This window comes from Nicotiana sylvestris, chromosome 11, assembly GCF_000393655.2.
Source record: "Nicotiana sylvestris chromosome 11, ASM39365v2, whole genome shotgun sequence".
Taxonomy (NCBI): domain Eukaryota; kingdom Viridiplantae; phylum Streptophyta; class Magnoliopsida; order Solanales; family Solanaceae; genus Nicotiana; species Nicotiana sylvestris.
The window spans coordinates 111,548,881-111,573,192 of record NC_091067.1 but is presented as its reverse complement, the minus strand read 5'-3'; the positions used below and the strand labels follow the sequence as shown (position 1 = coordinate 111,573,192).

At 39.8% G+C, this 24,312-nt stretch overlaps 1 protein-coding gene across 1 annotated transcript; it reads left to right on the top strand.

Moving 5' to 3' along the window:
- The first annotated feature begins 748 nt into the window (after positions 1 to 748).
- Positions 749 to 1,201, top strand: LOC138881492 (uncharacterized). Its single transcript, XM_070161723.1, has one exon. The coding sequence runs from the start codon at positions 749 to 751 to the stop codon at positions 1,199 to 1,201; it is 453 nt and encodes a 150-aa protein (XP_070017824.1).
- The last annotated feature ends 23,111 nt before the right edge of the window (positions 1,202 to 24,312 follow it).

The following is a 24,312-nucleotide window of genomic DNA, read 5'->3' as shown; positions in this document are numbered from 1 at the left end:
GCTTTTACAAAACCTTGGGGTACATATTGTTATAGAGTCATGCCATTTAGTCTGAAGAACACCGAGGCGACCTATATGAGGGCCATGACTGCCATTTTTCATGATGTGATGCACCAAGAGATAAAGGTGTATATGGACGATGTGATCATCAAATCCAAAAGCCATGACGAACAAAGATAAAGTCTATTCGAGATTTGCCTCCTCCGAAAACTAAGAAGGATGTTATGAGTTTGTTAGGTAGATTGAACTACATCAGCCGGTTCATTGCCCAGTTGACATCCACATGTGAACCCATATTAAAATTGCTGAAGAAAGACACGGCAGTCAAGTGGAAAGATGAATGTCAAGAAGCTTTTGATAAAATCAAGGAATATTTATCAAATCCGCCAGTTTTGGTCCCACCTAAGTCAGGGAGGCCTTTGATCTTGTACCTGACAGTCTTGGAAAATTCTTTCGGCTGCGTCCTCGGGCAACACGATGTGACCGAAAAGAGAGAGCAGGATATTTACTATCTGAGCAAGAAATTCACCAGTTATGAAGCCAAATACACTTGTTGGAATGGACTTGATGCGCTTTGACTTGGGTCGCTCAGAAGCTGAGGCATTATTTGCAAGCCTACACCACTTACCTCATAACCAGGTTGGGTCCTTTAAAATACATATTCCAGAAGCTGATGCCCACTGGGAGGCTAGCAAAATGGTAGATCCTGCTTACTGAATTCGACATAGTATATGTCACTCGCACGACAATGAAAGCCCAGGCGTTAGCAGATTATTTGGCTGAAAATCCGGTCGATGATGAATACCAACCTCTGAATACTTACTTCCGGGATGAAGAGGTAAACTCAGTTGAGGCAATATCCGAAGACATCAATGCTTGGAAAATGTTCTTCCATGGAGCGATAAACGTAAAATGTGATGGAATTGGGGCAATCTTGATCTCGCCCACCGGTCAGCATTATCTGGCCACAACCAGGCTTCGGTTTTTCTGCACAAACAACATTGCCGACTATAAAGCTTGCATTATGAGTATGAACATGGCAATCGACCAAGATGTCGAAGAACTATTAATCACGGGAGACTCATATTTTATTATCCGACAAGCTCAAGGAGAATGGGAAACCAGAGACGTCAAGCTTATTCCTTATAGGCAACATGTGGAAGAACTTGGAAAGCGATTCAAGTCAATAGAGTTCAAGTAAATTCCTCGCTGCCACAATGAACTAGTTGATGCACTTGCCACTTTAACCTCAATACTGCCATACTCAGGCAATGCCCACATTGATCCCTTGGAAATTCAAATCCAGGAAAGGCATGGTTATTGTAATACGGTTGAAACAACACCAAATACCCAACCATGGGATCATGACATCATAAGGTATTTGAAAATGCATGAATACCCCGACCAAGCCAGTGGAGACCAGAAGAGAACCATTAGGCGGCACACGAGTGGTTTCTTTTTGAGTGGTGATGTCTTGTATAAGAGAACTCCGGACCTTAACTTGTTAAGATGTGTTAACGCAGAAGAGGCTGGAAGAATCATGCGTGAGGTACATGCGGGAGTATGCAGACCCCACATAAACGGGTATGTTTTAGCAAAGAAAATTCTTCGAGCGGGCTATTACTGGATAACCATGGAAAATGACTATTTCAGCTTTGTTCGGAAGTGTCATCAGTGTCAGGTGCACGGTGATTTGATTCATGCACATCCCACGGAACTACATCCCATGTCAGAGCCTTGGTCATTTATTGCTTGAGGTATGGACATTATTGGGCCAATCGAGCCGAAATCCTCAAATGGGCATAGATTCATACTAGTTGCCATTAACTACTTCATGAAATGGGTTGAAGCCATCACTCTCAAATCCGTCACCAAGAAAGTTGTGGTAGATTTCACGCACTCCAATCTTATCTGCCATTTTGGCATTCCTACAACCATTATCACAAACAATGCTGCAAACTTGAATAGTCATTTGATGGAAGATATATGTGAACAATTCAAGATAACGCACCGGAACTCTACTCCTTATCGGCCCAAAGCCAATGGTGCCACCGAAGCAGCAAACTAAAACATCAAAATGATTTTGAGAAAGATGATTCAAAGTTCCAGGAAGTGGCATGAAAAGTTTCCATTTGCATTGTTGGGATATCGCACTACTGTGCGCATGTCAATTGGAGCCACCCGTATCTTTTGGTTTATGGCACTGAAGCTGTAATACCCGCAGAGGTTGAAATCCCCTCTCTCGGGATCATCATTGAAGCTGAAATTGAAGACAGTGAGTGGGTTAAAACCCGTCTGGAACAGTTAACCTTGATCGATGAAAAGCGAATGGCCGCGGTCTGCCACAGGCAGTTGTATCAACAAAGAATGGCTCGTGCCTACAACAAGAAAGTGCGGCCTAGAAATTTTGAAGTGGGGCAACTCGTTTTAAGGCGTATCCTTCCCCATCACCAGGAAGCAAAAGGAAAATTTTCTCCTAATTGGAAAGGCTCATACATCATCAGAAAGATATTGCCGAGAGGAGTATTGTATCTGGGCGATATCAAAGGAAATGATCCCGAAGCAGCTGTAAATGCAGATGCAGTCAAAAGGTACTATGTTTAGGTTTTCTGCAGCGACAACCTTGTCCGATTGGGATGACGAAGGCTTTCATTCTCGCTACCCCAAACACTATCTACCCTTGTGCAAACCCATTTGAGCCGGTTAGTCTTCTTTGATTACCCTCTTTGGAACCGAAAAGTGTTATGAAATGAAAGTGAAAAAAAAACAAACAAAAACAACAAAACAAATGTTTCCCTGAACTACGTTCGACTTGATTCCAAAAGGATACGTAGGCAACCTCTCCTTGGGGTTCAGTCACACCAAAACAAAAAGCCAATTTTCCCCAAAAAGTAAAACTGTGGCAGATGATATAATGGTTCGGCAATGATCCCGCTGAATGGTTCCAAAGTTGTAACGTGATCCAATTTTCTTTTTACCTGAACCCTGTCCAAGTCCTTCAGATCAATCGGCAAAGGTGTCGGAATTAGAAAACACAATTGCTTGGATCTGATACAATCAAAATGAGAGAAATAAAATGAGAGAGTCTTATCGGTGAAAACCTACGGGCACCATACGATGACGATGAGTAGAGAAATTGAAAATGAGAGATCTTAGTTAGTGAAAACTCGTAAAGAGCACTATCGGGCGACGGTGAGAAGAGAAATGAGAGAGGTCGATTGGCGAAAACCCGTAGTGGGCGCCGTTGATCGAAAAGAAGACACCCTCGCCACCCTTGGAATCCTGGCTAGGTTTCTCGATTTGGAAATATGGTTCACAATAAGTTTATGAGGAATTGGGGATGTTTGTGCGGGTCGGATATCCAGTCCAAGAAGCATGTCATGTCTATTAAAGCCCGCATGAACCCCAGATAAGTCCTTCCTTCCCTCCCAAAAGGGGCGTTTTTCCTTTAAATTCACTTTTTCTCGTCCTTTGTTAACTTTTCCTTGAATCCCTTTCGTTCTAACTCCGTTCCGAAACTGATACAAAGAAAAGGTGGCAAGATTGGTCTTACAGGTTTCCGCTTGATAAAAGCCAAATCCAAATAAGAGTACCCAGCCTCAGCGGGTGCATCGAGTCGATCCCGACTAGCCATGATAGTTGATGCTTTGAAACCAGAATTATTGAAAATGAAATCCGAAGTCAAAAGCCATAGAGGTGGGATAAAGTGGAAAAGCCGAAGCCCCGCAGGGTTTAACCGTCGTCTAGAAAGTTTGAAAAGTTGAGTTTATCGGTTGGAAAGAAAGATCAATATTTAGAAAATTGGCAAGCAGCAGAGGTTCTCACCAAAGAGTTGGGTCGAGATCAAGTGATCAAAAACAATGAAGGACACAAAACCAACCACCGTCTCAAACTAATAAATTGTTATTTGATTCGAAAATAGGGAAATGGGTGCAGTTCAAAACAACCCTGCAAGAAGCAGGTGCAATAAAAGCAAGGCACGCGGAAACCAAAATTGTTCTGCAGCAAAAGTTGACCCAAAAAGGGAAGTCCTTTTAAACTCTTCATTCATTATCCTAAGTAAAATGAAAAGTGAAGTAAAAAGGAAGAAGAAAAAGAAATAAGAAAGAAAATAAGAAGAAAGATTCAAAATTATGGTAGCATAGGGCCCTCACTTCCTATATATCCCGGCGTAACCCGTGGACCTCCCTGGCATAACCCGAGGACCATTTTTATTTTCCCGGCATAACCCGCGGATCTCCTTGGCATAACCCAAGGACCCTTTCTCTTTTATCCCGGAATAACCCGCGGATCTCCCTGGCATAACCCAAGGATCCTTTTCTTTTACCCCAGCATAACCTGTGGACCTCCTTAGCATAACTCAAGGACCTTTTTTTTATCCCGACATAACTCGTGGATCTCCCTCACATAACCCAAGGACCCTTTTCTTTTATCTCGTCATAACCCGCGGATCTCCCTAGCATAACCCCAAAGGACCCTTTTCTTTTATCCCGACATAACCCATGGATCTCTCTGGCATAACCCAAGGACCCTTTTTCTTTTATCCCGGTATGACCCGTGGATCTCCCTGGAATAACCTAGGGACCTTTTTCTTTTCCGGCATAACCCGATGGCCTCCCATCATAACCCGAGGACCATTTTTCTTTTAACCCGGCATAACCCGCGAACCCTTTCTCTTTTATCCCGGCATAACCCGCGGATCTCCCTGGCATAACCCAAGGACCCTTTTCTTTTACCCCGGCATAACCCATGGATCCCCTAGCATAACCCCAGGACCCTTTTTATTTTATCCAAACATAACCCGCGGATCTCCCTGGCATAACCCAAGGATCTTTTTTTATCCTGACATAACTCGCGGATCTCCCTGGCATAACCCAAGGCCCCTTTTTCTTTTACCCCTGTATAACTCGTGGATCTCCCTGGCATAACCCAAGGACCCTTTTGCTTTTATCCTGGCATAACCCGTGGATCTCCCTATCATAACCTAGGGACCATTTTTCTTTTCTGGCATAACCCGATGAACTCCCGGCATAACCCGAGGACCCTTTTCTTTTCTTTCGGCATAACCCGATGACTTTCCCGACATAACCCGAGGACCCTTTTCTTTTCCGGCATAACCCGGTCAGCTTTCCAGCATAGCCTGGAAATCCTCCCAATTTAGGGCTTCACACCCTACTCCCAAGGATGTGCAATCCTGATTTTTATTGCTTCCAATAAAGAGACAGTTTGGATTTGTATTGCAAATAACTCACAAAATTTTCCTAGTGAAAATTGGGGCAGAAAAAATTCGTTTGTTTGTTTTGGTGTCTAAGCAAGTTTTACCTCAAGGCACAGGATTAGATATGACCAAAATAATGAGTCTTAATCCAGAATAAAGAAAAGAACAAAAAGAACAAAAAGAAGTGAAGTCAAAGCGCTGAGGCAGACAAAGATGCGGACTGCTCAAGACTTGATTAAAGTCACAAGCTTCGCATGTCCCTCCTTGATCCAATACTAGAGAAAGAACCAGAACCTACAACTTGCGAGGATCAACATTTAGATTGGGGTCCATAGCAAAATCAGCTAAGACTCAAGATCAAGTTTCAAGAGATTTATATATAGGAATTTTGTAACTCGTATTTGATAGGCTTAGCTAACTTAGCTTTGGATTTTCCTTTTGGTGTAATAAGGAAGTCAGCAAGCAGTACCAGCAACAGCAACAGTGAAATCACAGCTCCCTATAGTCCCAGCTACCGAAACTTTTAGAACTACACTAACTTGATTCGTTTATAGCCAAGGATATGTAGGTAACCTTTGAAGCAGGGCTCGGTCAGACTCTTTTCAAAAATGTTTCTCATGGAGTGTCAAACGGGCAAAAATCCCTCATAATTGCTCATTTTATCTTTGCCTGAAAACCCTTTGTGTCTCCGAGCAAAGAGGGGCAGCTGTGAGCACGTGATTTTTGATGTTTTATTATTTGGTTTTTAGGAATTAAATGCTCAATTTTCGTGTTTGTTTGCATTTTTGTGTGCATATTTAATTTTATTTAAACCATAAAAAATAGCAAAAATATCACGCATTGCATTTAGGAATTAATTTTACATTTTTTGAGATTAATTAGAAAATTGATGTTTTACAAAAACGGAAAAATCACAAAAAATAACTCATTTTTGCATTTTTTAATTTTTAGATTCTAATTTTGGCAGTTTTCTTTAATTTGGTATTTAATTAGTTGTGGTAATTATTATTTAAGAGTTAATTAATTTAATTTTGTAGGATAATTTAGTTTTAAGATTTTCATTTAGGTTTTTATTTTTATTTGGAATTAATTAAAAGAATTTGAAAAAAAAAGAAATTGGAAAGGAATTGAGGAGATCAGGTCTGGGCCCAAGTCTTTCAAAATTTACCCAAGCCCAAACCAATTTTCCCCTTACAGATACCCGTCTACTTAGCCCAATGTCCGCCCCAACCCGGTCCAATCCCTGCATGATTCAAACGACCCCGTTTTAATGGCCTTTGGACCAGGACCATTGATCTCTTTTAATCTAACGGTCCGGAACTGCAGTCTGATTAATATATAATTTTCCTAAGCCTACCCCCCCTCAAACCCGTCTCTCTCATCTCACCCCTCTTCATAAACCACTCAGAAACCCTAGCAGCCGCCCTGAAATCCCACCGCCTGAGGGTGGCGGCGCCACCACAAATCGACCCCAGATTAACAACAAAGAACCCCCAAGCCTTCCTCATCCTAAATCTATCACTCTTTTCTTTTGAATCACCCTGGAACGTCTCGAATCTAGGTTCAAAGAAGAAACCCTAGCGTCGCCTTTATATTTTCCGGTGGCGGCGTCACCTCTAATTGGCCCCAAATTAACACCCTAAGACCGTCTTCTCTCCCTCATTCCAAAAATCACTCAGATTCCTTTGAACATATCTGGAGCTCCTCGAATATCAAATCGAAGAGTCGAGCCCTAAGAGCCTAAAGTCGGAATGATGCATGCAAGTCATTTTAGGAATTTTCCGGTTGTTTCAAGTTGGTTTTGGCACAAAATAGTGTCACTCGTTTGCTCTTCACCAAGAACAAACGTTTGCCACTATTTTGGGTCGAATCAGTGCCTCAGTTTTGATTTCAAGTTTAGCTGGTAAGTCCTATTCATTTTTGTTTTCAAAATCGTCTATGTGTCACCTCTGTTCTTTTCCTCTCTTTTAATTTATTTTCTGATTTTCCTAGTTCTATTAATTGTCCTGTTAGAAATTTTGATTTGGTCACTTAGCTTAATTTATTAGCTTAATTAGTTCAGCCTGTTTGTGATCATTAATTAGTCGATTTGTTTGGTTTTTAAGTTTTCTGAATTTGCTTGGGTTTCACCTATGTTATTTGGGCTTTAAGGTCAGTCTAAGACCTCATTCTAAATGAATTCTATTTGGCTTGAGTCTGAGCCCATGTCTATTGAAACATTGAGCTTGTTTGGGGATTCATAACCCATACTCGAAGTTTGGGCTTCAAGGCAAAAACAGGGCACTAAGGGGGTATTTTGGGTAAAGGGCATGGGGAATCTCTCAGTAACCACTTAGGAAGGTGCATAGAAGCTGCAAAAACAGACTAACTTGATCAGCAGGTCAGAAGATGAAGGACTAAGTAGCAAAAAGGAAAATTTGAAAAAGACTAAAAATGAAATAACTAAACTCTTAAGACTGCCCTAGTAACTTGCCTATAAAGGCATAGTTACTTAGGGTTCTATTCAGATTTTAGAGATGGGAGAGAGCTAGACAAATCAAAAAAAAAACCCAAATGGCTAAAATTTAGGTAGAAAATACTATTCCATTAGAATTCTGCCTTGAATTTTAAGTTGTTCTTTGATTACAAAACAATTTCTGAATCCTTTTGAGTGAAAATGGCTTGATCTTGTGCTGAAAAGCTTTAGGTTCAGTTTGTTTGAAGTTTTCACTATTCCATTGAGTCCCTGCTTTGCAATGTGAAGTCTCCACTTCTTGAATAAATTTCTGATTGCTTGGGCTTCGAAATGGTTTGAGGTCTAGTCATCGAGGTCGGGTTTTGATGTTTGCTGGGTTGATTGTGTGTTTGAGACTGGATCTTGGTTTGTTGTACTTCATTTTCTGGCTTTAAAATTGATTGGATGGTTTACTCCTGTTGCTAAAATCTGCTGTTGTTTCTTCATCCGCTGAAACCTCCTTTCTTCTTGCTTCCACTTATTTCCCAGGTACATGAACTTGTAACTCTGTTGGCTGTGAGGTGGAAACTTGAAGAATGAATTGAAAACGAAGAATTGAAGCATAGAAATTATCTCATTTCTTGTTTCACTGATTTGTTTTCTAATTTACTGTAATCACTCTTGTCTAAATCAGCTTTAAATAAGTAGTTTGTAGTTATTAGTAGAAGTAATATGGTGCTAGTATTCATATTTTGGACCTTCAGTTCATCTCCATGGTTTCACACACGTTTTGAATGATTTTTTGTTCACTAATAGAAATCCAATGTCCTAGGTTCAGCATTATCTGATTCACCAGCATTATGGCTAAAGTCTGATTCATAATTAGCTCGATTAGGCTTTGAATGGTGTCTGTTCATGTAGAGTCGGTGATCATGCTCAAAGTTATGCTTATTTGAGGTTTATTGAAAGGCTATTATTATTGAGTGTTGGGCTGTTGTTTGTGGATTGGGTCACCTATGGGCCAAATAAGCAAGTATCGAGTTCAGCACTAGGCCTGTTGTTGATGTGGTGTTAGTGATTGACCAAGTATGAATTAACATATCATTTACTTGTTGGTTAACCCCTATGCGAGAGTAATACGACTAGCCATGTTGATATAAGATTGAAATTGTTGAAATTTAGAAATCCTGCTTGCTGATTATTAGTTATTAGAACCGTAATTCACATTTGCTTTCAAAATCAAATCACTGATGGATGTCATAGGATTGGTTACAAATAAGTTGAAAACGACTCCAAGTTTGCCTGCACATGTGTTAGTCTCTTTGTTAGCCCATTTTGAATTCACTTGCAACTTCCGTTGTCATTCGTAATGTTGAAGGGATTCGATGTGGAGCCTTGTGCTCAATAGTTGCAGGGTTCCGAATTTGGGCTCATCATGTAGCCCAATTCTAAAAGTTCATTTGAGTAGATCCAGGCATTTCTTTTGTTGGGCCATTAGTCCATTTGTGTTGGCTCAAGCCCTTTGCGTAAATGGATTAGCTTTCCCTCATGTAAGCCATCTTAGTTAGTTTAAAAGGAACCTTTGAGTACACTCAATGTTAATTGATTAAGCTCCATTAATCGGATTTGAGGTGTTCCATAGTAAATAATATCAATAGTTTATGGCCCTCGAAAGCTTAGTTCGAGCTTCCTTTAAAAATCGGAATGGAGGTGCATCGCGCCAAATAAAAATCTCCAAATGTGTGGTCCTCATTTAATTATTTCTTTTAAAATACTTAGAACTCGAGGGGTGCCATTTAACAAATTTCTGTGGCCCTCGCAAAGCTAATGTGCGTAGTTGCTTTAGACGCATAATTTAAATTAATTTTCTTAAACTCGGGTGTGCATTTCATGTTACCCATATCCAAATCTCAACAACGTTAAATAAAATATGTCGTGGATCGCGGGTGCATTTCATGTGGCGTGGTCCAAAGACACGTTTTAGATAATGTTGAATCTTCCTAAAAATAATTTAAAAGCGTCCAATAAGTTAAAATGTAACATAGGCTAAAACATATTTTAGAATTTGATAATAGGCTAATTATTATAGTTTAAGCAACCGTGCTAGAACCACGAAATCCGGGGGTGCCTAACATCTTCCCTTGGGTTAACAGAATTCCTTATTCAAAAATTCTGGTTCGCAGACTTCAAAAGGAAAGTCGAATTTTCCTCGATTTGGGATTTTAAAAATAAACCGGTGACTTGGGACACCAGAAAACAAACTATCCCAACTGGCGACTATGAATAAAAATGAATAAATAATCCCATTTCGAACATTGTCACTTAAAGTGGAAAAACTCCCTTGTACTACCTTCGGGTGTGTAAAAAATGAGGTGTGACACCTATGCTCGTCATCAAGCATGTGCGTCACCTCAATATAGCACAACGGTGTATAATCTGGGGTTTCAAACCCTTAGAATATTATTTACAATCATTACTCACCTTGAACCGGTCAAATCTCTAGCTAGCGACGCCTTTTCCCCTCGAATCGGCCTCCACTCATGCCGAATCTATCTAAAATCAGAACGAGGACATCAAAATATGCTAAGGGAACGACGCCCAAACGAAAATAATCAAAATACTACACAAATCCCGAAATTACCAAAACCCGACCTCGGGCTCATGTCTCTGAATTCAATTATTTTTACATCAATAGATTCCCTATCTCCCCATGAGTTCATACATATCAAACATTCTGAAATCCAACCTCTGATGGTCCCTCAAATCCTCAATCAAAGGTCTAAATTTCCATGCCCTAGTTTTTCAATTTTTTGCTTAATTTCCATGATTATTTAGGTGGAATTCACATTAAAATCGAGTTTTAAGTCCAAGAATCTTACCTCTAAGTGTTTCCTCTTGAATCCCTCTTCAGTCCCCTTTAAAAAGCTCCAAAAACGACCAATAATTGAATAAATAAGCCCTACATTTGCGGACAAGACGACCTTTTAAACCTTCTTCCCAGGCCTAAATTCCTTCATCGCGATCGCGGGACCTCCTTCGCTATCGCAAATCACAAATTCTCAGATCCCAAATTTTACCCTACACGAACGCGTCAACTCCCACGCGAATGCGATGCTCAGGCATCCCACACCTACGCGATCGCGGATAGGGGACTGCGTTCGCGATGAACAAACTCCAAGTCAATCCTCTAGTCCACTTAACTCTACGCAAAGACGACCTTCTCCACACGTTCGCGAATAAGTACCTCACAGCCTTTCGTGATCACGTCTCCAACTTCGCAAATGTTAAGAACAACCTGGTATGCCCCTTCAAAAGCTCTACGCGATCACGAGACTCCCTACATGTTCGCGAAGAAGAAAACTCTGCAACAATTGAAGCTAAAAAATCTGCAACTTTTCCAAAGCATGAAATGGTCCGATTGACCACCCGAAACTCACCCGAGGCCCCCGGGACCTCAACCAAAAGGCACCAAAATATCCGAAAACCTTATTTAAACTAGTACCAATCTTAAAAACACCTCAAACAATATCAAATCGACCAAAACACATCGGATTCAATCCTAAGTTTCCAAAATCTTCCGAATTCCACTTTTGATAAAAAACCCAACCAAACCATGTCCGAATGACCTGAAATATTGCACACACATCCCAAATAATACAACGGAACTATTGCAACTCTTGGAATTCTATTTCGACCCCTATATAAAAATCTCGCCTACCAACCGAAAATCGCCAAAGTATCAACTTCGCTAATTCAATCCTAAATCTACTCTAAACCTCCAAAACTCATTCCGATCAAGCTCCTAAGTCCCAAATAACCTCCCGAAGATATCTGAACCATCATAACTCACATCCGAGACCTCTAACATATAAGTCAACATCCGGTAAAATACTTTTGAGAAAAGTACTTTAGAAGAAAAAAACACTTTTCAAATAAGTCATATTGAAAATTTACTTTTTCTAGCCGGCATACGTATAATGTATCAGATTCAATATAATATTTATATTTTATATGGGTAAAGTATCATATACTTATATTTTGAAAATTAAGTCATTGTATAAAATATAAAAAAAATTAAAAAAAGCCATTGTATAAAGAAGTGAACGATCATGTCGACATTAGGTATTACGTATAGCGAATTGAGAGTGAAAAATCTGATTCGCCGTTTTGCCATTAGCCATCGATCCAAAACCAGCAACCCTTGCTTCTTTACTCTATCCACACCACAGCAGCCATCAGCGACCTTCTTCGTCCTCACAGCACAAAAACGGCTTCCTCCAGTAAGCTATACTACAACCGCCCATCACGACTCCCCCTCACCTATGAACTCCATCCAAAAGGGAGCAAAACCAACCATGAAAATAGCTTCAAAAACCAGTTGTTTAAGCTCACCATTTTCACCATTAAAGCACTGAAGAATACGCAACAAGTGTCCATCGAAATAGCCAAAACATCATAGATCAAGCTCTATTTTTATGCAAAAGATTACGTGTGGAAGGGTTGAGTTCAGGCTTTCCGTCGAAGTCGCCGACGTTATTTTTCGATCAGTGGTCCAAGCGTCGTTTTCCTCTGTTCGTATTCGCGTTCAGTTCGTACTCGAATTTTCTTGCTTTTGTGCTTAACAAGTGTATGATTTTTAAATTAAGTGCTATTATGTTTGTTTAACAAAAGTTGAATTTGAAATCTTAAGATTAAAACTTGGATTGAAGTTGTGATGTGCTTAAGGTCCATATGTGCTAAAAAATTTGAAAAGTTTGAGTTATAGCTGAACTTGGACTAGATCGTTTTGAGTTAACTGATTTGAATGAATTCGACTAGCATGCTTAGCTTGATTTCCGAGTATTGAGCTGAAATTTGTTCTCAATTTGTTGTTGCCGTCTGTGAATCTCAACCCTTGATAGAGTTTCTTAGTAGTTAAATCGTCCTTGTATCTGCTGAATTCTGGTTTGAACTCTTTTGTGAGGCTGAACTTTTTAAATTGGCTTTTTGGTTTGGAAACAAAGGAGTAGAAAAGGAACAACACCAGGGGATGGGTGTAATCCGCCAAGTTGTCCAAACATAAATGACTTGTTATTAAATAAATGCAAATAACTGTTGTGCCTTTCATTTATTTTAGTTGAACATAAGGCTTCCATCATACTATGGCACCGTATGTCTCTAACAGTTTTGTTTGGATTAAAAAAACATAAAGAATTTTTTGGATATTGAATTGGACTGTGGGGATTTGGGCTTAAAAGTCGGATTAATAAACATTTGTATTTTGCTTTAGGCACGTACTTAAATCATTGCAACTACGGGTACGGTTCCCGTGGCGTGGTTGTGATACCTAAATTAATTAGTTGTAAAAATGAATATCTGTAGTTTAACTAATTGTTTTTCCTTGAATAAATTGAGGTGCGCCATCAAATCACCTAGTCTGTGGCCCTCATGTGCTAATTTAGAAACCTTTTGGTTAGAATAAATCGAGGTGTGTCGTACCGAACAAAATCTCAAATGCATGGCCCTCACCTAATTAATATTTAATCCTTACGAATCAAGGCGTGCCATTTAGTAGAATTTCCATGGCCCTCACAAATTTGAAAATGCGTAGTTGCTTTAGGCGCGTAATTTAAAATTACCTTCCTAAACTCGGGTGTCCATTTCATGTGACCCAAATCCAAATCTTAACAATGTTAAATAAAATGTGTCTCAGACCGCGGGTGCATTTATGTGACGTGGTTCAAGACGTGTTTTAGATGATGTTGAATCTGTTCTAAAAATAATAAATAAAAGCGGTTTTAAAGTTAAAATTGCACCATAGGCTAAATCATGTACTAAAATCAAGTAAATAGGCCAATTATAACAGTTGAGCGACCGTGCTAGAACTACGGAACTGGGGAATTCCTAATACCTTCTCCCGAGTTAACAAAATTCATTACCCGGATTTCTGTGTTCGCGGACTGTAATATAGAGTCAATCTTTTCCTAGATTTAGGATTTGAACCGGTGACTTGGGACACCATAAAATTATCCCAAGTGGCGACTCTGAATTTTTTTTAATAAAATGATCCCGTTTCGATTGTCAATTTAAGTTGGAAAAAACTCCCTTATACCCTCTTCGGGGGTGTAGGAAAAAAAGAGGTGTGACAGCTCTGGCGACTCTGCTGGGGAACGAACCCAGAATCTCTGGTTCAGGGTTTAGAATTTGAGCTTAGATGAGTTGTTATATTTGGCTTTATCTATTATCTGATTTTATTACATGTTTGGGATTAATGTGCAAAATGTTGCTTTTACCGCTTTGATATTATCTGAACTGTATATAAACTACTACGAAACCCTTTTCTTCTCATATTCGGGGATGTGTATGATGGCGTAACTCCCTATTCTGTTAGTGTCATACCTTGAAATAAGAAAAAGGCTCGGACAAGTTACTAAGCCGGATGGCCTTTTGGTTCCCGGTACGTGGCCCCCTCCTCGACTCGAGTTGTCCACTCGGGTGCACAAGTCTAGAACAGTATACCCAGGTTTTATACTTAGAATAACTCAGCCTCATGCCAGATCCCTAGTAGGAATGTTTGTTTGCATCATGTGCATTTGACTTTGGAGACTCAACACAGGGGTTGGGTCTGTCTAGGACAGGTTTACCCGAAATGAAAAGACCATACTGATGCATCCTATTTGCTACTTGTGCATTCATTTGCTTCAGATTTGCATGTTGACCGGCTTATCAAATAATAGGAGAAAAGTTGAGAGTCAATGTGAGGGCTGAGAGAGGTAATTGCATGTTTTCGCAAAAAACTGATGTCCCAAAATATACCGACACTCTGCCAAAATTTTGAAAAAAAAAAGAAGAAGAAAAAATTTGTTTTAAAAAAAATAGTTAGTTTTTGTTTTGTCAAAACTGCTCGAACTACTCCAGTTTGATTCTCACCGGATGTGGGATACATAGGCAACCCCCATCGGGTCTAACTTCGTTTTTGCAATAACATCCCAAAAAGAACCAAATTTTATTACTTTGTTGTAAATAAGTAAGGTGATGTCATTCTTGTCGAAAATAGGCGAATGTCTCCAAAAGGACGCCGGAAGGCTGTTTTTGCAAGAACATCCACCTTTGGTCTCTTTTTTGAATTTTTGGGCCGGCTAGCAAGCACAACCTTAAAATCTTCTCCCCTGAAGTGCTGAAAGGCCGTATTTGCAAAATCGGGTTTTATTTTTGAAAAAAAAAATTGAAAAAAAAAATAGTGTTAACTTTTCTTGAGTCAAATGAGTCATGATTTTGCTTAATCGCCCTAATAAATGTACAGAATGAGCACGAGCCAAAATTTTCCAATAACAGTCATGAACAAGACCTTTGGAGCTGTATATGTGGTGGGAAGATTTGGGCAAATCAGGGCAAGATAGGGTCAATCTCTACTTGGGGTGTCACACCGGGTTATTGAAGATCAGTCCTAGAGGAGACATCAGAAAGGCGTTGGTTACGTTCTGGGACCTAGCTCACAACGTGTTTCATTTTTCAGATTTTGAACTCACACCAACTTTGGAAGAAATAACCGGATATATTGGGAGCACTGAAGTTCCTCTGAGACACAAGTATTTGATTTCCCCAAGAGTGGTCGTTGTGCACAGGTTCCTAGATTCCTTAAGATAAGCAGGGGGTCCACAACCCAAATTTGGCAACTGGTTTTTCCACTCTGCAGTTCATATACCAACAATACGGACACATATGGGGGTTTAACAATCCAGAAAGCAAAATTTGCAGCAAAGGGAATCCCCTCAAATGGGAAGAACACAGGTGCTTTGCTTTTATTGTGGTATTCATGGGTCTTCTAGGAAAGATGGGAATATCAATATACAGATATCTGGGGTCGTCAGCACTTTGCTTACTCATGCCAAAAGCACCCTCGCACCCATGATAGTGTCTGAATCTTCCGCGCTCTCACAACCTGCAAAGCTGGAGGAGACTTTTTTGAAGGGTGCAACTTGCTGCTACAAATATGGATGATTGAACATCTATGTCATCATCCTCAATACATGAACTATGGGTCAACAGAGAAAAGTTGCATAGAGCAGTTTTATACAAGGGTTGACGGTTTTAGCATGCCGGAAGGGGTCACAGAATGGACATCACGTCTCTGTTCCGTCACTGCAAATCAAATATAATGGACATTCGGGTGGCTTACTATAGATGAAATCATATACATGCCAGCTACCAGGCCTCACTTCCTTCTGATATGTCTCAGAAGTATCAAGCCTTATGCTCCATACTGGGTTTTAAGACAGCTGATGAGATGTCAAATAGTTCCAAAGGATGAAGACCTCAGCGCTCAGGTAGTCGAGATTGGTTCTGACGGTCAATTTCATGAAGCAGCAGTTCGCCAGATCTAGAACGAGTGTCAATACTTGACAGCAAGCACCCAAGTGCGTGATTTATCCTGAGGTGAAGTTTCACCAGGGTACCTTGCTTGGTATAAAAGGGAAGTTGAGTTTGGAAGGCCGGCAAAAAGACCCCATCTTCAAGAATTTGTCGAGGCGTCACAAGCGCAATGGGATTGGTTGGCCAAAGAAAATGAGTATAGGGCTACTATAAGCAAGCTGGAAAAGCAAGTCAAGGATATTCAATTCGAGAATGGTTTGCAAGCCGCCACGGATGAGGGCAGAAAAAAAAAGTTAGCCAAAGAAAATGAGGCCCTTCGAACCAGATTCGGGAAATGAAAATAGCAGCCAAAAACCCCACAAGAAGTGCAAAGATGAAAAGCTTATAAATAACCTTAGGCAGAAGGTGAGTGAGTATGGTTTTGATTTGAATAAGTCCGAGGGTGAACTAGCAAAGGCTCGAACAAAATTGGCTAAGATTGCGAAGGAACGAGCGCGCTTGGTTAAACAGTTAAAAGAGAGATATGGCAATGAGGTCGTGGGGTTGAAGAAAAATATCACCATGTTTGAGAACAAAATGATCAAGCAGGCAAAAGACTTTAAGGCAGAAAGAGAACACTATTATGCAGCGATGGCACAGTTAGAAAGAGATCTGCAATAACTTTAAGAACAGAATCATATAGCTGAACAAACTTTGGAAGCTAGGACCCAGCAGATTGGGCGTTTGTTGCAAGGAAAGGGCATCATAAGAGAAAGGGTCGAAAGGATCGCCGACTACATCACAATGAAATGCAGTGAGTGTGAGGACATGACCAGATCCATGTTCTTCGCCACTATGATGACCTTTGTCTACCAGATAATGAAAGATCTCTATCATCTCCAAGGGGATTTAGCACGTAGGCCCGTGACGAGACCGAGTGATATCCTACGGGACCCAAGAGTAGTTGAGGCATTGATGTATTAATGATTTTCATTGGAGTCTGTTAGTCTGTTTTCGAGTCTGTATTTTCATTTTTCTATTGGAGTCTGTGAGTCTGTTTTCGAGTCTGTATTTTTGTTTTTTTAGAGTCTGTCAATTCCTTTTTCTTGAGTCTATTAGTTTTTTTATGATTAAAATTGGTAGGATGGGTCGTTGTAGTCAAAACATTTATTTTATGAAAAAATTTGAAAATTCCAAAATGTTTTATTATTTACTTTTACACTTATCCCCCAGAACTACGCTTTGTCCGATTCATGCGGGGTCATGATACATAGGCAATCTTCATAGGATTCGATCATAACCAAAAGAAAAAAAAGAAGAGAAAAAGGAAGGAAAAAAAGGAAAAAAAACAAGAGAGAAAAGAAAAGAAAAAGAGAGAGAAAGCAAGAAACTGTCGGAAGGAAACAATGGCAAAGCAAGAGGGAGAAATGAGAGAATAAAGAGCGACGAGAAATCAAGCAAAGAAAGGCATGAGTGAAAAAAAAGAGGAAGATGTTGCAAATGGAAATTAGGGAAAGCCGGGATGTCGCAAGCAACCGATCAAATGCATAATATAAATGGTTAACTGCTTAGGTGCATTGCATCCCCAATGTGTGGTTATCTATCTGTTAAATGCCCTAACGCTAACGGGATGACCCCATTTTGTTCCTTTTGATATCTTCACAGTAGAAAGGTGGTTGGTTTGTGGTTCTCGAAGTAGTAACTCCTCCACACCATTAAGTCAAAAGGCAATGGCTGACAACAACAAAACTGAGTTGGTTGATACAGGTGCCCAAAACAATTGGTCGAACAGGACAATAGGTTGGTTGAAGAGGTGAGGATATTAACACAACACATGGTGGACATGTATCAGGCCTGGATGACTGGAAAGGCACACCCCCACCACCACCTAGCTTCTTAGATTCTACCCTTACCAAACTCCGGTCATAGTGCCGGATGATCCCCCATACTCTCCAGATTCACCCGCTTATCATGGCTTTCCCAACTACCCTAGTAGCTTCATCACTCATCCTTCAATTACCTCTCCCCAAAATTGTCCTCCTGTCATATCCACTATCCCCAACAATGAATACCCACTCAAAGTTCATGACGCCCAATACTACCTCACAGAGGTTGCCTACAAGGTTCCTCACTCATACAAGAAGAGCCCTCGGGATGAGCTTCATGTTGAACATGAAAAAGTAACAGGAAAAGAAGGGCGAGATGAGATATCCAGGAAGCTGAAAAGCATAGAACAGTACTTAAAGAACATGCAAGGGATGGGAGACCAGGTTAACATGTCTTACAAAGAATTATGTATGTTCCCTGACGTTCGCCTGCCCGCGGGGTTTAAAGTGCCAAAGTTTAACTTGTATGATGGGTGTGAAGATCCGGTAGCCCATCTGAGGGGTTATTGTAGTGAAATGAGAAGTGTTGGCGAGAAAGATGATTTGTTGATGGCGTATTTCACTGAGAGCTTGACTGGGGCAGCTTGGGAAATGGCATAATCATCAAGATGTCAGTAAGTGGCATACAATGGGCAACATGGCTCAAGATTTTGTGCGACACTTTCAGTACAATATAGATATTGTTCCAGATCGCTCCTCCCTATCTCAGATGGAGAAGAAACCCAAGGAAAGTTTTAGGTATTTTTGGCTCAGATGGAATGAACAAGTTGCTTGGGATAGTCCCCCTATTGATAGAAAATATGTTGTTGAGCCCCGACAACGACAGGGTCCAGTGGTCGTTCTTGCTAAACGCTTTCAGCCTCAATATCGACCCCGCGGATATCCTTGTAATTCTCCTCACTGATACTTCTCTCCACAGAACCCTCAAAATCGTACATGACTTCCCCAATACCCCGTCCACAATGCATTGCCATATGCTCCACATCCACGAGGCCCGCGATGGCCTGCACCACTTCCACAAATGTCTTACCCGTCCCTCAGGCATATCAACCAGCTACCCGCAAAAGGTTCCAACCGACGCCAGAGTATAAAATGAAAAGACTACTGAAAAAAGAAAATGCTTTCACCCCTATTAGAGAAGCGTATGCCAGTTTGTTCCAAAGGTTGAGGCAATTGGACATGTTGAAGCCGACTCAGATAAAAATGACAAACACTCTTCCAAAGAAGTTTGATTTTTCTCAAAGGTGCGTATATTGCTCAGTTGCCCCGGGGCATGACATAGAAAAGTGTTGGCATCTGAAAGGAGTAGTCCAGAAGCTTATTGATGCAAGTGACATTACCACGCAAAATCCAAATGCAGTAGATACTAGCCAAACTCCATTGCCTGAGACACATATGGAGGATATGATTTGTGTTTAAAAAAATAATATGAAAACTATTCTGAGATACTCGGAGGGCCAGTTGCCGCAAAGCTTTCAGCGCTATCACTCTTGGTTCCAAAAGTTGATCATAAGAACAAGCTGACCAAAGGGACCCAAAAGCAATTTGCTAAGGACAATGAGATGAAGACTTGTGAAGGTTCTAGCAATGTTGATGTTGAACTCAATGGCTAAGAAGAAGAGCTTGGTAATTGGAAAGACGTTCCTCTCTTGGCTAGCTGGGGAGGAGTCTTGGCGGTTTATTTTGTTGTCATTTCTATTGTCCGGGTTATTTTCAGGGTTGTAATTCGGATATTGTCTTGTAACTCAAACCCTTCTATCATTTTATTTTGCCTAGTTCGTTTAGTCGTAGTAGCTCTTTTAGTGTTGTCTAGGTTTGTTCCATGGTTGTAACCTCAGTTTAGTTTGCTTGTTTTGTTGTTCAAACCCTTTCACCATCTGTCTAATGCAATTTTCTGTTTTCTGTTATTTCTAGTCATTTTTGGTTAGTTCTCTCTTCTTTTTATAGTCCTTTTCTTGTTGACTCTAGTGACATGATATGCACGCGTAAATCTCAGCCTGGTTTAAAAAGTTATTTTAATCGTGAAGCACTTTGGGAAATGATATGGACATTTGAGAGAAATAAGTGAAGGGATTTTGAGATCACAAAGCCCAAATTGTGTGAAACTAGGGCAGATAGAACATAAAGAAACACTATTGAAACGCATCCTACCACATCAGGCTGAAGCTAAAGGCAAGTTTGCCCCAAATTGGCAGGGGCCGTGTTGGTAATGAGAGTGTTGTCCGCTGGTGCTTTGTATTTAACAGATGTAGAAGGAAAATGTGTGGATATGGCTATCAATTCTGATGCAGTCAAAAGATATTATGTATAATTTCTTTAGTTTGTTTAATTGTGGTGTTTGTACTTGGCATGTTTTGAAGATTGAAATGACGAAGGCATTTTGTTCTGCTATCTAAACATTTTATCCTTTGTTATCCCTTTGAGACTTATTTAATTTCTTTCATATCCCTCTGTTAGAATCATAAGCAGAGTTTAGAAATATGTTACAAAAAAAAGGAGAGCAAAAGAATAAAAAAAAAGAGAAAAAGAGAAAGAAAAAAGGGAAAAGAGTAGAGAAAAGAAAAGAAAAGAAAAAAAAGAAAAAGAAACAAAAAGAAAAAAGCACAAAAAACAAAGCAATTCCTATGTCATGAACTACGTTCGACCTGATTCATTTTAAGGATACGTAGGCAGCCTCACGGTTCAGTCCCATCAAATAAAAATCCAAAAGTCCCCAGGCAAAGAAACTGGGGCAGAAGTTGTGGTTGTTGTAAGAAATCTAATTCCAAAAATTGTAATTTTGAACCCATTTGAATTGTTTTGAGCCTTTTGATACCATTTTTTTCTAACCTTATCCAAAAGCCCACATTACGATCCAAAGAAAGACCTTCCGATCAGTCTTCGAGAGATACCAAGTCGAGCAATTAGAGTTGATTCATATAAGGGGAAACACTTTGGTCCAGGCAGGAAAAATGAAAAAAATGAGAGAGTCTTGTTGATGAAAACCCTCATGGGCACCGTAAAGCGACGATGAGTTGAGAAAAAGAACAAAATGAGAAAGACTTGATGGTGAAAACCCTTTAGGCACTATAAGTTGAATAAGTATCATGAATCAGATTAGATAATCGGAGCATTGAAGCCCAGTTTCACGGCTTAAAGGTACAACAATAGTTGAACATTAGACTTTCTTGACAGATTAGGTCATTAATCCAAAAATGCATGTCATGATCATTAGAGTTGGTATCCACATCCAATAAGTTTCTACTTTGTAGTTTTCTTGTTAGGAATCATCTCTTTCCATTTTCCTTTACTATGTTCCTTTTGTCTTGTTTACTTCCTCTTCCTGAGTCTGTTTGGTCAGAACAAGTGATAAATGACTTCAAAATTTATCACCAGCTTTCCAAATTGTACAAAACGAGATCTGTCTAGCACATCAAAGTGGCATAAGTCAGGAAAGAACAACGTGCGCACTGAGTTAGTAACAATCAACATGCTTTGGGGTTCATGTGAAATACAAAGATTTGGTATATATCAATTCTTGAACAATGCAATAGATGGAGGCTTAGGGTGAATGTATCAAAGGAATTTTCTATGATTTGATTGACAAAGAGAATGGTTAACCAGTGACAAGCAAGGTCTTTCAAGCAGAAATCAAAGTTATCATGGAAAGTGATGGAGTAATAAACCTCAAGGCCAAGGCTAGTGATTTAAGTCAGGAAAGAACAGCTTGTGCACTGGGTGGATGGCAATTGACGTGCTTTGGGATTCATGAGAAACACAAAGGTTCAGTACATATCAATGCAAAAGCACAATGCAACAGATGAATGGTATTGCGTTTGAATGGATTAGAGGTATTCTCTGTGATAAAGATGATAGAGAAAAATGGTCAGTCAATAAACAGGCAAGGTCTTTCGAGTTGAAAACGAAGCTAACACAGGAAGTGAAGGAGCAATCGCCCTCAAAGTTCAAGGCCATAAACAACCACCATGTTTAAACTGACAAGATTTTTCTTTAATTTAAAACAGGGGCAGAAAAAGTTGTTTGTTTCGGAGAAACCCTCTGTAAGAAAAAGCAAGCACCAGATAGGTTTGACCGTAAATTCTCAGGACCCTCCTGGAAAATGGGACCTAGTTTTAAATACAAAACAATCATGAGTAGCAAGATCTAGCATAAATGTACCCCAAAGAAATATAAGTTGGTTTCAAAGTTTTCATTCTTGAGATAGGATTCAATTAGGAGTTGTCAGGACCCTCCTGAATTATGGGACCTAGCTTTAAGATTTCCATTAGATAACAAGATTTAGTGTGAGTACTGCTGTAGTGTGGTATAATTCAGCCGTAAAAGTTGTCACTCTTAAGATAAGACTCGATTTTTGATTTTCAGGACCCTCCTAGATAATAGGATATAATTTTAAGATTTTCTTAGATAACACCATTAGAAAATATAATTTAACTTTAGAACTATCATTGGGATCTAGCTTTCAAATTCTTAGTGATATTTGGTAACATGATTCAATTAACACTAACAGATGTGCCAAGCTACCAAATTGGGGCAGAAAATTCTCTTTATTTTGTCTATTTTGTTGAAGTCAGGAGCCCACTTGGAGAACAAAGCAAATCAAGCGTCAGTAATCAGGAGCCCACCTGGAGAACAAAGCAAATCAAGCGTCGGTAATCAGGAGCCCACCTAGAGAACAAAGCAATTCAAGCGCCGATAATCAGGAGCCCACCTGGAGAACAAAGCAAATCAAGTGTCGGTAATAAGGAGCCCATCTGGAGAACAAAGCAAATCAAGCGTCGGTAATCAGGAGCCCACCTGGAGAACAAAGAAGATCAAGTGTCGGTAATCAGGATCCCACCTATAGAACAAAGCAATTCAAGCGTCGATAATCAGGAGCCCACCTGGAGAACAAAGCAAATCAAATGTCGGTAATAAGGAGCCCATCTGGAGAATAAAGCAAATTAAGCGTCGGTAATCTGGGGCCCACCTAGAGAACAAAGCAAATCAAGCATCGGTAATCAGGAGCCCACCTAGAGAACAAAAAAAATCAAGCGTCGGTAATCAGGAGCCCACCTAGAGAACAAAGCAAATCAAGCATCGGTAATCAGGAGCCCACCTAGAAAACAAAGCAAATCAAGCGTCGGTAATCAGGAGCCCACCTGGAGAACAAAGCAATTCAAGCATCGGTAATCAGGAGCCCACCTAGAGAACAAAGCAATTCAAGCATCGGTAATCAGGAGCCCACATGGAGAACAAAGCAAATCAAGCGTCGGTAATCAGGATCCCACCTGGAAAACAAAGCAATTCAAGTGTCAGTGATCAGGAGCCCACCTGGAGAACAAAGCAATTCAAGCGTCGGTAATCAGGATCCCACCTGGAGAACAAAGCAATTCAAACGTCGGTAACCAGGAGCCCACCTGTAGAACAAAGCAATTCAAGTGTCGATAATCAGGAGCCCACCTGAAGAACAAAGCAGCAGTTCAAGTTTTGAGGGAAAGCAGCAATGTTTGAAGGAAGACGGTTCAAGTTCAGCAATCTGGCGCCCGCCTGAAGAAAAGGGAAAGCATCTTAGATTACAATTTATGTCGGCAACAAAGGAACTTCACCTAGAAAATATGAGTCAATAGAGCAACAAGAACTGCAATATCAAGTTTGAAGATATAGATAGGATTTTTGTAATGCATAGATCATAGTTTAGTCTAGCTTCTTTTATTTTGTCTTGGTGTAATAAGGGGTTCGGTAAGCAGTAGCAGCAGCAACAACAGTGAAATCACAGCTTCATAGTAGTCCCAGCTACCGAAACTTTCCGAACTACACTGACATGATTTCTTTGTAGCCAAGGATATGTAGGTAACCTCGGAAGCAAGGTGCGGTCAAATCTTTTAAAAATGCTTCCCACGGAGTATTCAAACGGGCAAAAATCGCTCGTATCCGCTCACTTTATCTTTGCACAAAAACTCTTTGTGTTTCCGAGCAAAGAGCGGCAGCTGTGAGCACGTGATTTTTACCCTATATGAATCACTCCCACAAATTCAAAACAAAATAATTTTTTCACTGCTTGCAATTTCGTGAATTTTTGTAGCATTTTGTTATTGTTTGCATTTGTTTGGGCATGTTTATTTTATTTAATTAGTGAAAATACAAAAATACGTTACATTTGCATTTAGAATTTAATTTTACATTTGTTAGACTAATTAGAAAATTAGTTGTTTTATAAAAATGGAAAAATCACAAAAAAATAATTTATTTTCACTTTTAATTTTAGCTTCGAATTTTGGCAGTTTCCTTTAATTTGGTTTTTAATTAATTGTGGTAATTAATTAATTTATGTTGTTAGGATTAATTTAATTTAGAAATTAGTATAGGTTTATTTTTATTTCAAAAAACAAATTAAAAAAAAGAAGAGGAAAAGGAAATTAAAAAGAGTTTGAAATTAAAAGGAACTAATTTGGAAAAGAAGAAGT

What these genes read in the sequence shown, in the direction of transcription:
- LOC138881492 (XM_070161723.1), top strand. Translation starts at nt 749, where the DNA reads ATGAAAGCCCAGGCGTTAGCAGATTATTTGGCTGAAAATCCGGTCGAT.